The sequence below is a fragment of the Rhamphochromis sp. 'chilingali' genome (genome assembly GCF_963969265.1).
Source record: "Rhamphochromis sp. 'chilingali' genome assembly, chromosome: 12".
Taxonomy (NCBI): domain Eukaryota; kingdom Metazoa; phylum Chordata; class Actinopteri; order Cichliformes; family Cichlidae; genus Rhamphochromis; species Rhamphochromis sp. 'chilingali'.
Window position 1 is genome coordinate 32,686,058 of NC_137939.1, and position 16,668 is coordinate 32,702,725.

Consider the following 16,668-nt stretch of genomic DNA (forward strand, 5'->3'; position numbering starts at 1 on the left):
CCAACATTCTGAAAAAAAAAAAAAAAAAAAAAACCTGCTATCACAACTGAAGATTGATGATATATACAACACACATGCTACAGCAAAAGTGAGCCAAGACATCAAAGTTTGACACAAGGAGCGTTGAGTGTGACCTGAAAGATCAGGTCACACTTGGTACCTGGACCCTCCGTAGCCAGGTACCAAGACTACCCTCTGAAGGTCTACTAGATGATGTGAATGCAGCGTTACGGACAATCTCTACAGAGACCATCATGGGAACTAACCAGCTGATCTACACCATGGTAGCAGTGGTCACGGAGATGCTTGGCTACAAGATGAACAGCCAGCAGTTCCCTCCATGGAGGAGGAGCCAGGATCACGGTAGCACGGAGGGAAGTCAGCCAATTATCAGAGCTGCAGAAAGATGCAATGAAGAAAGGGGTGCTAAGAAATACAGCAAGCTGCCCATACCTAAGGCCTTGGAAACTGCCAAGCAAGGTATCACAGCTCATCTTGTACCCGGAAGGTTGCCGGTTCAATCCCCAGCTCTGTCTGTCTTGGTCGTTGTGTCCTTCACCTACCGCCTACTGGTGATGACCAAAGGGGCCGACGGTGCGATATGGCAGCCCCGCCTCTGTCAGTCTGCCCCAAGGCAGCTGTGGCTACAACTGTAGCTTGCCTCCACCAGTGTGTGAATGTGAGAGTGAATGAATAGTGGCATTAAAGGTCTCGAAAAGCGCTATATAAATGCAAACCATTACTATACTGGCCAGCCACTTAAAGAATTAGAGATAAAAGGCAGGAGAATAAAACCAGCTGTACTCACTCCATCTCAAGCACTGATGTTAAGATTTTTACTGGGAGTAAAGAGGGCGGGCAAGATTAGAAGGCCAGCTCAGGTTGAGCGGCTTGGAGACAAAGTTAGGAGCCAAGCTGAAGATAATTTGGACATATGTAGGAGGGATAGTGGATACACTGGTCAAAGGATGTTGACGATGGAGCTGCCAGGCAGGAGGAAAAGACGAAGCCCACAGAGAAGATTCATGGATGTAGTGAAGGAGGGTATGCAGAGTGTTGGTGTGACTGAAGAGGATTCTAGAGAGGGGGGCAGATGATCTGCTGTGGCAACTCCTAAAAGGAGCAGCTGAAACCGTAGAACCTCAAATCTCCCCCCCCCCCCTCATTTTATCAAATTTTTTTTACATTTAGAAGTTGAGATAGTGAGCATACAGCTCTCCCCTCACCCACCAACCCCCCCACACACACACACACCAACACGCACGCACACAGAGTTACACAATTACACAAGAATGATGAGTCGAACACTTTCCAGAAATTCTTGGTAAAATATATTTTGGTCCAAAAGCTGATTTGTAAAAATACATGTGCAATCATGGAGTAGATGAGGCATCATACAGAGAGTATCACTGCCCTGTCACTGTTCAGGAATGCTGTTTAATATCCCACTGCTGTAAGGCTGAGCGACTGAAGTGTTTATATCCAGAATGTTTCACACGGTACTCTGGTCATCACTAAATCTCAAATACCATTACATTACACACATGATACTTCATAATCCTAATGCTACTGTGACTCATATCGGTCATTTTAACACACAAAATACTACACCAGGAGTCAGAATCATGACGGATGGGCTCATTCTCAGAAGCTGTTTTCATATTTATTTTACAACAACAACAACATCAAAAACACATGATTTTTTTAAAAGGCAGAAATGATCCTTAAATATTTGCACCTTCATAAATCACCTTCAAACTACCGAATATCCTAACAGGCTAAGAGATGTGTGCAGGCCAAATCGTCCCATATGCTTTCTATTTTCTTCTTTCTGGTCGTTTAACTGTGACAACGTTGCTCTACACATTTTAATGATGAGAATAATGGAGGCTTTGGTGGAAATCAGCATTTGATCTGCTCAAACTGCGTTTCATTTACCTGCTCAGCAGCAAAACACTCATTCAAAGTGCAAATCCTGCTTTTATAAAGCTTTGATCCCACACATTTGGCACTGGAAATCAAATGGCATCCATATATCCATAAATAATAATATTCTTCAAGTGCAGAACCTAGTGTACTACTGCATTTAATACCAATCTTCATTAAGCTCACAGGGTGTAGGGAATATGTTTTGTTGCCGAGAGAACATCTGCCTACTGGCACCTCTAAACCTCATCAATGACAAAAACTGTCTAAGAAAATGAAGTTGTGGTTTTATCATGTATTTAAAAATCTATTTAAAAAAAGAGATATACATCTTTTGTAGATTTTTTTTAACTAGGTTATTATTTTACTGAGCCATTTAAGATCAGATGGGGTGTATGCAGTCTGTGAGTTGACTGACATGAAAGCATCACTGCAAGTCAAAACTAAACTCTTCTAACTGATTTCTGTCTTTTCATGTGATGAAGTATTTCTCCTGATAGCAGCGCCTCCTTCCACAGAGCACAAGGGTTCGCTGAATTCTCTCGTGAGAATGATGCAAATCTTATGCTACGGCCTTCACAGTCACCAGATTTGAGCCCAGTTCAATAAACCGAGATTTGGGACAATTTTGAATAGCATTTTTGCTTGAAATAAACCTCATTGACATTTTTGGGGGGGGTATCTGTAAAGCAGACTTGATGTGGTGCCTCAAGTCTGCCTCAATCTGAGTCGTTACACTCAGATACTGATGGATCGTTCACACAGAAACCTCTCATCTCCAAATGTATCGTCAATCAGCAGTTATCGTCCAACCCAGAGATGTTAACCACAAGGTTACCTCTGTGGTGCTTTAGAGGTGCATATAAGCAGATTTTTGTTACTTTTGGAAAGAGCTATGAAACCCATTCCCCTCTACTTCCTTTATTCTATTTAAGCCAACATCTCCTATTTATTTAACACATGAAATTAGTGTTCTCATCTAATCCTCTGCAAAAGCAAAAGTTTAATCAATCTAAGTTAAGTTCACAGCTGGAAAACCAAAGTAAAGCAGAGGAAAGAGACATAATATCTGAACTTACACAGATGCAGTTTAACACTTTCAACACTGATCAACAGCAGGTACCCTATTGCTCCAGAGTTAATTCATTAAGTGTTAACATCTACAGAAATACATCTTAAAAATAAATATATGCATCAGAAGTAGTATATTATATTGCTACAACTTAAGTCTTGCCTCAGATCATCAACTCTAAAGAATGACCTGTGTGTGTGCATACTACTTTTAGTCTATAGTAGAAGACTTTTAGCTCTCAATTGGATCGACCTGTGGCAGTGTTACGCAAATATGTTTGAGATGAAATCACGAAACCTTTTGGCGTATTGCTCGGGGTGGACTGTGGAGATTTCAGCACCAGCCTGGAACACAGAGAGAGGGGGGGGGGAACAAATAAATACATAACATTGTCAGTAAGTAAGTAAAGTAACATTTTATTTATATAGCACCTTTCAAGATAAAAATCACAAAATGCTTCACCGAAGCAGAAAATGGACCCTGAACTTAACAGGGAGACACTGCAGTTGGCTCAGCAGGGGAGTGGCATGCGAGTATTTGGGATACTTTGTCAAAAGCCTAGCAGCAGCATTCTGAACACCCTGCAGTCGTTTCAGGGAGGCATTATAAGCAAGTAAACAAGGAATTACAATAATCTAAGCGACCAGCTTCATCTGTAAATTTCTCGACCTCCGTACGGGTACAGCAGAGTGTTTCGAGCGGCTGACAGCAGCCCTCCACCTCTCTTGTGCTACTCACCCCGTGTTTGACAGTTTTTGCTGCATGAGCGGCTTTCTTCTTGGTGTCATACTGCGTGAGCACGTCAATCAGGCCCATGAAGTAGACCTCCCTCTGAGGGGCTCCTGAGATTAAAAGGCAGAGAACAATCTGGGTTATTTTACCAGGCTTGTGGTGACAGCGGTAGTCACAGGTCTCATTTAAAAAGCATCAAACCAAAAGCTCCCTGTTCAGATATTAAAATTAGAACCACTACAGCTATATTATTACATTACAGTCATTTGTAAAAGGCTTTTCTTCTTTTTTTACACTGAATAAAAGAAAATCAACCAAATCTGAAACACCAGGCTCAACTTCCAAAAAGATTTCTTCAGGATCTAAAGTTGTCAGGGTGATATCTCCAGGCTGTTACACAGAACATGTTTCTCCTTTTCACAGCAATAAACAACAATTACAAGGATTAGAATATGACTTTCTTCAAAAATTATTCTCAAACAACAGACAACCTGCCTGGTTGGAGAAAACGGGTAAAAAGGAGACATTTCATATGCCACCTTCTGACATCTTGATATGACCTTTGGTAGTTTTCTCCAGACAGGAATAAGACAGGTAAAAAAAGTCACCGTCCTCTGTGTCATAGCCTTTAAACTGGTGCAGTAGTATTTGAACCATGACACATCCCATAATACTCACGCTCAAAGTTCGCCACACAACAAATCGCAGAATACAAAAACAAGTTAAGGTGCAAGTTTTAAACAGATGTTTATTTTAATCCCTAAATATTACACGACCGTCTCCTGCTCTGGCTCAAAAATGCTGGGAGAAATAAACCAGCTTGAGTGCTAAACCCACCCCCATGTACTTTGGAGCCTGGAGCTCATAAACTATTTATAGCACGACAGCATAATTTTGCATGGCAGAGACAATCGGCTGATTGTGAGGCACTGATTGATTCATCACACAATGACTCAAAACATGTAGAAACAAACGGTTGGTGTTGGTTTAAAAAATAAAATGAAGACAGAAAACAGTCACTGGTACTGGTTTGATCAATGCAGTCAGCTAACTTTCAGGTTTAAGCATCCCCTCCCCACCAGTATTCACCTGGGCAGCTCCTAACTGCATACACGTCCACGTAGGGGTCGAACTCCCCGGGCCCCAGAGGCTTGACGGAGGACATGTAACCAGCGATTCCCTCCGGAGAGTTGCCATAAGAGCCCACCGTAGGACCCGGTGCAAGGCCGTTTTCTGCCTCCGGATCTTCCTCTTTGACCTCTTCCTCACACTCCTCCTCCTCCCGTTCAGCTCGGCCGATGTCGTGGATGCCGAGCAGCAGGCTGTAGTCCATGATCTTCAGCCTCACTAGAAACTGAGCGAGGAGAGGACAGTGTTTTCTAAAAGGCTTTTATAACCAAGCTTAAAAAGAATACCTACTTCGATTTTCAAACTCTTAAAACACGATAGATCTGCAATTTCCTCATAAAACTGAAACTTCTCCTCCTTCACTAGTAATTTAAGTAAATACATTTAATATTTCCTAAACAGCAACAGAGGAGCAACCTCAGCAGGCTGATACTGCCACTGTGTGGCAGAGGAGAGAAACAACAACAACAACAACAAAACCGCTCACCCACCTCGACATCTCTGTTTAGCTTCTCCATGAACTTTTCCTTCTCCTCCTCAGTCACATAAACCTTCTGCATGTTGTTCCTGAAGTCCATGTCTTTGAAGGTAGGGAGCTCTTTGACCTTCGGGGTAAATTAATAAATTATACATCTCAGGAGGACTCTTGGCTTTGAGATAAGACAGAAAACAACATAATGATATGAAAAGAGGACAAAGGAAGAGGTTTCTTTTACCCTTTCTTTGTCGCTTGCTTCCCGATCCACCAGAGAGCCCTACAAAGAGAAACTGCTTTTAATATTACCACTGACACATCAAACAGAAAGAGTGAGAGACCATCTTAAAGAGCAAAACACTAAATTAAACGGATAATCATTTTGTTTTTCTAATAAAATCATGAATAAATTTGGACCATTTCCAAAATCTCAACTTGTGGAAACTAGCACGACTTCCTCATTAATTTGTGAATCACTGATGAGAAGCAGTGATTAAAAAAAAAAAAAAAAAAAGGTCAGACTGCCATGCAGTTCCTCTTCACCTTGAGGTCGTACTTCCTGTGCACCACCAGTCTGTGGCTGAACATGTTCCTCATGACCATCAGGTAGGTCTCCTCGCTGTCCACGGTGACGCGGTACATACCCAGGAACTGTGGCAGCAGCGTGTTCCCGTGACACTTCACTATGTGCTGCAAAGAGGAAATGACTGTGAATTTGCATGACAGGTGGAAAAGGAGGATTAATGTCAACGGCAGAAACAACTTCACAAACACAACGAACAAAAACTGAAGTTAAAGCTTCAAACATTCAAACTCTCTTTTGAAGCAAGAGCGATTAATAACTCTAGTTTCATGTCTGTGCTGGAGAAATTGAGATCAATGTCTCAATTTCAATTCAACTGAAAATTTAAATTGAGGGTCTTTGCAATGCTTCATATCGTCTCTCGTGGAGAAATGAGATTCATCATAAACTTTAAAGCCCTGACACATCATTATGTGTTGTACACTTGGGTCATGCTTGGTCTGCTCCTGTTTCTTACTGATCCATCCTTTGTTGTACCTACGCTGATTTGCATGCAAACATTATTTGCTTCTCTGGTAAACTTCCAACTATTTTCCGGAATATCGTCTTGGTTTGGCTGCCAAAATGTCTCAGGATAAAGTAAACTTACTCTCTGACCTCCCCCCCGCTGGTAAGTAGCAACTGAATTTTTAAAACATGAGATGGAAACACATAAAAAACAAGCAAAAATATACTTGGGCAGTCATTAATAAGCCTGGCTGGCTCGCAAGCATGCATGGGAAACGCTGAAACTCGAAGTACTTCTTGTTTTCATCTGGTACTCCATCACCAACAAACTAAAGTTAGACAGACCTTTGCACTAAGACCGGTTGAACAACTTATTTCAGCAGCTGTGCATAACGGCAGCTTTCCTAAGAACAATATACCAAATGTGGTTTACAAAGTGTTTACTTAGGCATCGAGTTTCATTCACACATCAGTAGGTAGAGGACACGCCCACTGTAGTAAGATGACAGTGCCCATCATTTTTACTGAATTAACAATTGCTTTGACTTCAGAATGGGCCAAAAATCTAGCATCGATAACTCAAAAGATTATCAACAAACCCAAATGTTAACTTCACAAGTGATGGAGGCCAATTACTGAGTGTATCAGGGTCAGACTTTTAGCTGTGCTCAGCACTCGCTATAGCAGTCAGTTAAAATAGATGCTTCCCTGAGACTGGCCTCATTCAGTGTCCCATCAGACCAATAGATGCTCACAGTGTTAAAAAGACATCTCTCTTTGTGTCCTAACACCATTTTCTGACCACGAGGCTGTCAGAGGATCTGCAGCTTGCATACATGTGGATGCTTTTCTGTTCAGCTCAGCTATCTGCATGACTTTTATACATAACTCGATAAATGTTGTGTCAAATTCAAGTTCAAATTGAAGCCTTGACTACATGAAGCCTTCATATTTTACACTCACTTGATTCACTGTGGCACACAAGCATTTCAAAATTATGGCTAAGTCAGTAAACCGCTCCCATCTGTGTTAAGAAAAACTTGTAATGTGTACAAATGAAAACAGTTTGGAGGCACACCAAGAAAACATGCACCATAAGCAGTGGGATATAAAACATCTCAATGTGGTGGTGCCTCACCCAACCAGCCCCACCCTGGAGTGTATCTAGAGAACATTCTTAGATAACTGCATGAACAGGCGGGTGTACATGCGTTCCTAATAAAGTGCTCATTGAGTCTACAGTGTGGGAGGTTAAAGTTTTGAAGGTGTTGTTAAAATTACTACACACACAGAAGCTGTGCTGTTAAGATTTACATGCAAAGTGATCACAGGCATCACCTTTGCTTTCTCCATCACCAACCGAAGCCAGTGACACATGTTCAGCCAACTGTTCATTATCACAACATTATCTAGCAACAAAGCTGGTGAAATGACGTGATGATCAGATGCGCACGCTTAAACTATCTTTTTCCCACGCTGTAAATAAACCAATACATGAAACCCCAAACCAAAATGCAAATACCTACCCAACAAACAAATATCATGAGTTTCCAGATTACTTCAAATAAAATGTTAATCTGCATTTCCAAGACTATCTGGTCAACAGATTGACTATAAACAGGCGCCAGGAAACATTTGGAAGCAAGAAAGTTGCCCATTCTCTGGATGCACATCACTGTTGTGCTGATGCTCTTTTTTACAGTTTGTTTTGCACTCTTTTGTTACTACTGGCTGACGAAGACACAGGACTACACTACTATGTGTGCGAGCAAATATAATGTAATTTTATTGCAATGCATTTAAAAATGTTGCTATAAAAATCCTTCTATTTTTGACCGTTTAGCCAATGAAGCCCATCGCATTTGTCGTAGAGCGAGAGGCGAGGTACACTCTAGACAGCTCACCAGTCTATCACAGCATCAACAGACCAGATCCTCAAGACAAAATCCCTACACCTGCCAAAAAACCTCACCCAAAATATTGTCAAAATTAATTTGAGTAATGCTAAAGTAAAGTCAAAGCTCTCATGCCCGGTCCAAGCGAACAAATGTTCTGCAGGCTAAAAATGTAGCACAGAAGTTAAATATCCTCCAGAAAACTCACAATAAACAAACTGATCTACAAAACAAACTAAAATGCAGAACGCACAAACAATGAGTTCATTCAGTGCTGAATGAAGTAAACGTCCTGAAACAGAGCTGCCATTTTCCTCATCTCCCTCGCACTTTTATGTAGGCTGCACAACCACAGGCTACACATTCCACCGAGAGCCCAAAGCAGCCAAAGGTTTGCTCAGTGGACTGTTTAGCCTGAAGTGAGATCTAGTTTTGAATCATCTACATGACTCAGCTCCACCAGGCCGAACGGCAAATGGCAAATAAAACCTGACGTAAACAAACAAAACAGGAAAGAAAGCATGTCACCGCTCTGATCTCCCCTTCAAATGTACTCTGATATTTACATGAACACAGATGTGGCGATATGAACATTTGAATATCTTTAATAAACCAACAATATAGCGTGTTTGTTCAGCCCTGTGCGCAAAGGTGTCCTGTGACTGTAACAGAAAAACAAACAAACAAAAAAAAACAACCTTGGCTAACCTTGATGATGAGAAATGCTTTGGTCTGCAGAAGGATATCGTCTTCCAGTTGGGCTTTCCGCCCACAGGAAGGTTAACGGCCTGGCTGAGTGTCTGAGAAACACCTTAAACCAAATCCAGGATCTCCATCAAGGATGATTCAAGACAATAAGAAATTATTTTCTTACTCACAGCACCAGCCTGCTGCCAAATCTATAAATAGTTGTTTTCATAATCTGCACGAAATGCTTACTTCCAGACCTCCAGGACAAATGCTTTTGTTTTTTTCAGCTGCAAAGGTCCAAATGAAGGAGACAGAAAATACGTGAAGTAGGACACGCGCAGCAGCAGACACACAGCTCAGGAAAGCAGACAGGAGGTGAGATGGACAGACAGACTCCGGGCTGACTGAATGAGCAGCAGGCAGAAAGGACTCAAGATGCTCATGGGGAGGTTTATTTATAGTTGCACTGCAGGATGAAAAAGAAACAACTGGGACAGTCTCCAACTTGCATGTCACCCTTTTATTAATGTCACTCTTCCTGCAGCTTCTCAGCAGATTACTGTTGAAGGAAACGTGATCTTTCAGTAAAGATGTGAGGTTAAAAGTCTCTTGATGTGCCCCTCACCCTATGACACTAGAAAAAGGTTGAAGTCTGACCCTAAACTGGATAATTGAAAGAAAATGGATGGATGGGAAAAAAGATAATATGAAGCAAGTCAGCCTTCGAATTGGTCTAACTTTGTTTTGACATGAATTTGCATAAACTTAACTAAAATTAGTGTTCGCTCAGCTGTCTTCTTATTATTAAAATCAAATACCTGTTCTATCAACGTTCAGAAAGGGCTTCTTCCTGTTTCTTCCTTTCACAATAAAAGGCCCTGACATCTACATTGTCTGCTTGACTCACAAACTAAGTGCTCAGCCAGACTGAAAAACAGGAAGTTAGTGTAGAGCTATACAAGCATATTAATAAATACAGGAAGCCAGACAGAAAAGAGGAACTTGTACCATATAAGGAGTTGTTGAAACTGTGTGACATGTAAAGTACCAAAATAACACCTATATGAGACACATTTTATGATTCTAATGTTAGAGATCCTGCAACTGGCGTTGGGCTGTGCAGGGCTCTCTCTTCCGGAAGATGATTGAATAAAGAATTATAAATGTTTTGACCACTATGAGTCGGGTTTTCTCTGTTCTATCATGGGGATCAAAGAATCGGGTTTTAATAACATATATATATATATATAATTTTTTGTTTGTTTGTTTTTGCTAAGAATGTGTGTCACCAGTTAAATATTAACTGACATTTACAATATCAAATAAACTCTGTTCCTCAGAAAAGAATGTTTATGAATTCAATTTTGTGATCCACAAACAGGATGGGTTTGAAAAAGATTTAAAAAACAAAAAAACAAAAAACAAATCTTAAGCATTAGTTGCATAAAATAACTATATTCTCCACCTGAATGAAAAAAAGCACAAACACTGTCAGCTTAAAAACTCTCAGCTTTCACACAGAGATATCATTCGGCTCTCTCACTATCATGTCATAATCTTGTTTAACTCACCATTTTAATGTTCTTATTTTTTAATGAGAACAAGGCTTATTTAACAGCGCTGTGTTTTCAAAACTAGCTTGATCACAAAAACCAGCCCTCATAGGAGAGTCTGGACTTCTCTGAAGTAAAGGAGATGCAAAATTAACAGGCAAATGGCTGCGTGGGGATAGTACTGGCTGCTGCACGATGAGGAAGACGCAAACAAGAACAACTGAATTCATATCCTCATTTTTTTCAGAGTCAAATCAAAGGTTTATATACTTTTAAATACTTACTAGAGTATTTAAAAGTAGAATGGGAGCGAGAGCATTCAGTTTTCGGGCCCCTCTTCTGTGGAACCAGCTTCCAGGTTGGATTCGGGAGACAGACACTATCTCTACTTTTAAGATTAGGCTTCAAACTTTCCTTTTTGCTAAAGCATATAGTTAGGGCTGGACCAGGTGACCCTGAATCCCCCCTTAGTTAGGCTGCCAGGGGATTCCCATAATGCATTGAGTTTTTCCTTTTCAGTCACCTTTCTCACTCACTATGTGTTAATAGATCTCTCTGCATTGAATCATATCTGCTATTAACCTCTGGCTCTCTTCCACAGCATGTTTTTTGTATCCCTTTTATCCCCTCCCTGAGCCTGGTTCTGTCGGAGGTTTCTTCCTGTTAAAAGGGAGTTTTTCCTTCCCACTGTCGCCAAAGTGCTTGCTCATAGGGGGTCATATGATTGTTGGGTTTTTCTCTGTATCTATTATTGTACGATCTACTGTACAATATTAAACGCCTTGAGGCGACTGTTGTGATTTGACGCTATATAAATAAAATTGAATTGAATTGAATTGAATTCAGGTATTTACACTTTCTAACAACCACGCTTGTTTCCGAGAGGCACATGTCGGCCGTAGCTCAATCTAATGAGAATATGATTTAGAGGCTAATCGGCCGTCTCCTGTCATGGCAGATCAAACCATACAACTAGAGTCACTTATTGATCAGTGACTCTCCCTAGTAATGCTACTTTTCTGCAACAAATTACTCTAACCATGCAACATCATATTAGTCACTGACTTGAGTGTGTGGATAGTGTTATCTCTGATACACCACAGGTATACATTGACTAATCTGCTCATCAGCATTTATAGAGCTGTACGTCACTGACCTTCAGAGTGTATTTTTATTGAAACCATTTAACCAAAACCATAAAACTTGCAACAGACATTGCCATTGTTGTCTTGTTGATATTAGCTGTAGTCAATAGGAATGTAGGACTTCAGGCAAAACCACTTTGATTTCCACTGAACTCTTCACCAACTCTTCAAAGATCGCATCTCATCTCAAATACCTGAAATAGCTGCGCAGAGTTGTCACAGACCTGTGTTGTGTTAACTTTACCTGGCTGGACCTCATTTTCATTTTTGTTTTGAAGGAACTCTACACAGGCTTTCTGACAGACACCTGCAGCCATCTTTGGCTCTGCATGTGTTGATACAGGAGGATCTAATCTCACAGCACCACACAGGCTTTTGTCTGTTTGTACGCGTGTGTGTCTTAAGAAAGACAAAAATAGTCCCATAAACCACTTGGGTTTTGGTTTTTGGAATTTCGTTTATTGTTAAACTTAGAAACTAACTGCTAGTAAATCTGTTTCTCATTGTTACCTAGATGGTATGTTAACACCTGTAACTAATCACTCGATCGTAGTTGAAGGAATTTACACCCATTTAACTGCCAGTGTTGTGCAAGTATTTATCTAAATATGATCTGAAGAGGCATTTGGACCGGAAATGGCTAAGTGCGTCAGACTTGACTAGAACTCGCGCAATGTAACGTGTAGTTACATTTCAGACAGGCTTTAGCTACTTCAGTTAATGACACTGGGGCGATCGTGGCTCAGGAGTTGGGAGTTCGCCTTGTAATCAGAAGGTCATTGTGTCCTTGGGCGAGACACTGTGAATGTGTGTGTGAATGGGTGGATGACTGAATGTGTAAAGCGCTTTGGGGTCCTTGGGGACTAGTAAAGCGCTATACAAATACCATTTACTGGTTCCACACAACAAGGCAGAGACCCTTTAAAAGTAACCATCAAACAACAAACAAACAAGCCACATGCCACAAACAAATGTGGCGTGTAAACTTATTAACAATAAATAAACTTTTTATCCTGCATATACAATTTTTGTCACCCAAGGCTTAGTTTACCAGACATGCCATAAGCCTAGCCCTAGAATAAAAGCAACTGCAATGTTCAAACCTTTCTTTTAGTGTTAGTCTTAGGTTTAATCCAAGTCTGGGAAACTAGCTGGGAGGATTTAAATACAGTTTTGTTAATAACAGGAAAAGCCAAAGCCTTCTGTAAGGTGAGCCAACACAGACTCTTAAGCCTCAACTATATGCAGACCAGTGCTTCCATGAAATTTAATCTCAAGCCAGGAAAACAAGGTAAATAATCTTTTAAAAAAAAAGTTTTAAATGTCATAAAATACTATAAATAATTACACTTGGAAGAGAAAGAACTAAGAAAATAAAGCCATGGGATTTAAAAATGACGTGTGCTGATCAGAGTTGTAATTAAAGGTTTGGGCAGGCCAGAAAAGCTTTCTACACGTCTAAATGGCCTGCAGACATCACTAGTTTGGCTGACCTGACACACACACACACACACACACACACACACACACACACACACACACACACACACACACACACACACACACACACACACACACACACACACACACACACACACCATGCTATAACCATACCTGGTGATACTCTGACAGGATGTTGTGCATGTCTGCCACATCCTCGCTGGAGATCTGCTTAACCACCAGCGTCCGGTCATAAGAGTTAAGGAGCAGGCCTTCTCCCTGATCATCAACGCTGAAAGGTGGGCTGCGAGTCAGTGACACCTGGAAACGTCACACGGGTTAGCACAGGCACTCATCTTTAGTAAAGTACTAAAGACAAGAAGTAATTTCAGTCATTTTTTATGAAAACAAGCTACGATCATCCCTTATGGTGCATTCGCCCCAAACATGCAGTACCACCAATGAAAGCTCCGCCTCTCAAATGGCTTCAGTACAGCCATCCTCCATTTCTGATTGTCGGTGGTGCCAGGAGATTTACAACTAATACTTGCTGTCTTTGTGTAGCCCAAAGCAAATTCAGGTCAATTCTCTTCGCTGCGCAGACTGTTTGTACTCGAGCCAGGCAAAAACTTCATATTTGTTTTGAATGCGCCATTCAACAGTATCATCAGTGATCACCAGCCAACGACTCAACTTTACACACCTGATAGTCCAGATCCTCAATACCAAACCGTTCCCTTAGATTTCGAAAGACCTGAGGGCAGTATTCTTTGAACTTGAAATGTCCTGGGAGGTTTTCCCTGTGAGAAGAAGCAGTTAGGAAACTTAACTCATTCCAAGACAAACATGACTTATTTCTCACTAAATTTCAGCTCCAAAACATTTGTCCAGCTCTACAGTCCAACACAAACATCCAGTCTTATCACTGATTTATACCCCGATGGTTTTTTTTGTAGTTTCTCAAACGCTTCAAGGGGTCAGCAAGTTACATTTTCACTTGACTAGTTATAAATTTCAATCTGTTCCATGTGAAAATGTGCTCATTTCTGAGTCTTACTTGTTGAAGAGGTGGTTGTTGACTTTGATCTTAGTGTTGGCTTTGAAGTCATCGGGCAGCAGCATGACGGGAACAGGCACCTGGTTGAGATCATTAATCTGCAGAAAAAAAAGAAGCAATCATTAAACAGAATTCAGTGTCTGAAATAAACCCACAACTGACAAATATCATTTTGTTTTTACAAGCAATGAAAGACAACTGATCTTAATGTTACAATGGGCTTCACAGAAAGATTAAAAATGCATTAACCATTCAAAAGAAAATGATTAAAAATACTTGAAAATGACAAGAAACAAGCCAAATGAAGAGAAAACAAGTCAGGCAATAAGAAGAGATTTTTAGAAGAGATTTAGAAAACAAACATTTGTAACTCTCAAGCTGTAAGACAGCACTGTGGGGACTTGTCAGTTTTCTGATGTTGCACAACTAAAGCGGCTCATTAATCATTTTAAGAGAATCCAAAATGAGGCCATCAAATGTCTTTCATGTAAGAAGAGAAAAAGCACCAGATTGCTGATATCTTGGATTAAAGCAGCATCAAATGTTTAGTTTAAAATTACTTCATTACTTTTCAAAAATTTCTTTCAATCTGACACTTTTTAAAAAATATTATTTGTAGTTAAGAATGAGCTACTTTTATAAATGAAGTATAGAGTGGAGCAATCCTCTTGTTACTCAAAACCACAGGCAAACTTTGGGGCACAAAGTCTGCATGGATCTCAGCTAATTTGCTCTGTGACCTCAGCAAACACCTTCTTCATGACTTTATGGGCTCATTCACTAGTTTCAGGTCCTACTGAATAAAACATGGAGTGCGGTTTATAAATTAACGCATCCACCAATAGCTCCAAGAAGAAAATGCTCAGCAGCCCATCACGTTCATTGAACAGTAGGACAAGAATAAAAAGAAGAATAAGACATTTGAGCTGTAACGTGTTTCCAATATTTTAGTTGAAATTTAAAGGCTGTTATTGTTAAGATGTGGTCATTATTTGACAGCTGTGTCAGAGTTTCTGCATGATTCAGCACGTTTAACCTTCAAGTGGAGTTTTTTAGAACGTAACAATGCTTTCTACCAGGAATCTGTTCATTTACACAGTTCTATTTTTTTTTTTGTTTCTTTACAGGAACTGACCGATCAGTGTGGCAATACTGAAGGAAACCTGTGAGGTCATGTGCACCCCACCCACAAAGATGCACCTTTTGTATTTGTAAGCATTTTGAGATATGCACAAAAGATTTACAGACTGAGCCACATGCAGACTTTAAGTGAGGATCTTCACCCTATACAAGTCATCATACAGCGATGCTGGGATAGCGTGGAAGGAGAGACAGTGATCTCAGAGAGAGATTACTTTATTTTAGTAGTCAGCTGCTCAAACTTCCAGTTTTCATCTCATCAGTTCCCTATCCTTTATTTCTAGCGCCCCACCCAAACACAACAGACTAGAACCACCCTGATCTCCCCTGCTTGACACATTTAAAGGGGGAATTCAAACAGATCTTGAAATATGAACATTTTAATTTTAGGCTGTCAAAACACAGATGGTTTCTGTGGTCTTATAGCCCCGTATGTGCCAAGTTTGAATGTTCTTGTATTAATGTATACTTGTCTTTTATGTTTGTTTATGCCATTCATTCATCTGTTATGTAGAAATTGTGACAGGTGTTGTGACCCCTTCAAATAATATATACATCTGAAAGTTCATGAATATTAAACTACACCGGGAATTCTTTAGCCAGGATTTTATGTGAATGATTTTCACTCGTGAGAAACTTCAGCAGGACAGAATCACATTTACCTGCTTTGTAAATAAACTGTACGACTATAAAGACCTTTCAGCCCCGTGTGCCGCAAAACAAGTTCCCACCGTTTGTGCAGCTCTGTAAACATCCGTGTTCTTCTCCAGGTGAACGTGTACTGTCACTCAACCAGACGGATTTCGATCTAACACCCTCACCTGTCCGGGGATGTTACCTGTACTCTGGCTAGCTTTCATGCTAACACTGAGTTAGCACCAACATTAGCATTTAGTGATACGTTAGCTAACACCGACTCACCGAGTGATTAACGCCCCACATGAAGACGCTCAGCACGGGGTCGCTAGCCCGGAACACCTTCACCTTCTGCTGCACGAAGTGCTTCTTCTTCGTCTTCGTTTTGGGCGCCAGGATCACCATAGGACTGGAGGTAGCCCCCGTGTTACCGAGGGCAGCCATAGCCGCAGACCGTCTCCCCCTTGTGCCCTGCTCCGACTGGCGCTGGTGCGGGCGGTGACGCCTCTTCCTGACGGCTGCCGTCACCCGTAGCTCTCAAGCTAAAGCGGCTAACCTTCCTCGCGCTGTTCTGTCCAGGCTCGCAACAACTAAAGGTCACCAGACCCGCTCAGCTGGTGTCAGACTGACGCTGTTTCCCCAGAGCACCGTTTAACGTTTAAACCGAGGAGATGAATCATTACTAACTTCACCCAAGCGTGACTTCACAGGTCCATGTAATCACTGACAGACAGTCCACCACCGCCCCC

At 41.0% G+C, this 16,668-nt stretch overlaps 1 protein-coding gene across 1 annotated transcript; it reads right to left on the reverse strand.

Annotated features, from left to right (window-relative positions):
- Window positions 1-1,318: 1,318 nt before the first annotated feature.
- pip4k2ca (phosphatidylinositol-5-phosphate 4-kinase, type II, gamma a) lies at window positions 1,319-16,668 on the reverse strand. The gene is made up of 10 exons (XM_080898510.1): window positions 16,205-16,668; window positions 14,144-14,241; window positions 13,790-13,886; window positions 13,261-13,407; window positions 5,877-6,023; window positions 5,575-5,613; window positions 5,350-5,463; window positions 4,820-5,084; window positions 3,737-3,840; window positions 1,319-3,342 (listed from the first exon to the last, which is right to left on the reverse strand). Exons 1-10 carry the CDS (start codon window positions 16,361-16,363, stop codon window positions 3,262-3,264), a joined length of 1,251 nt encoding a protein of 416 aa, XP_080754636.1. The 5' UTR covers window positions 16,364-16,668; the 3' UTR covers window positions 1,319-3,261.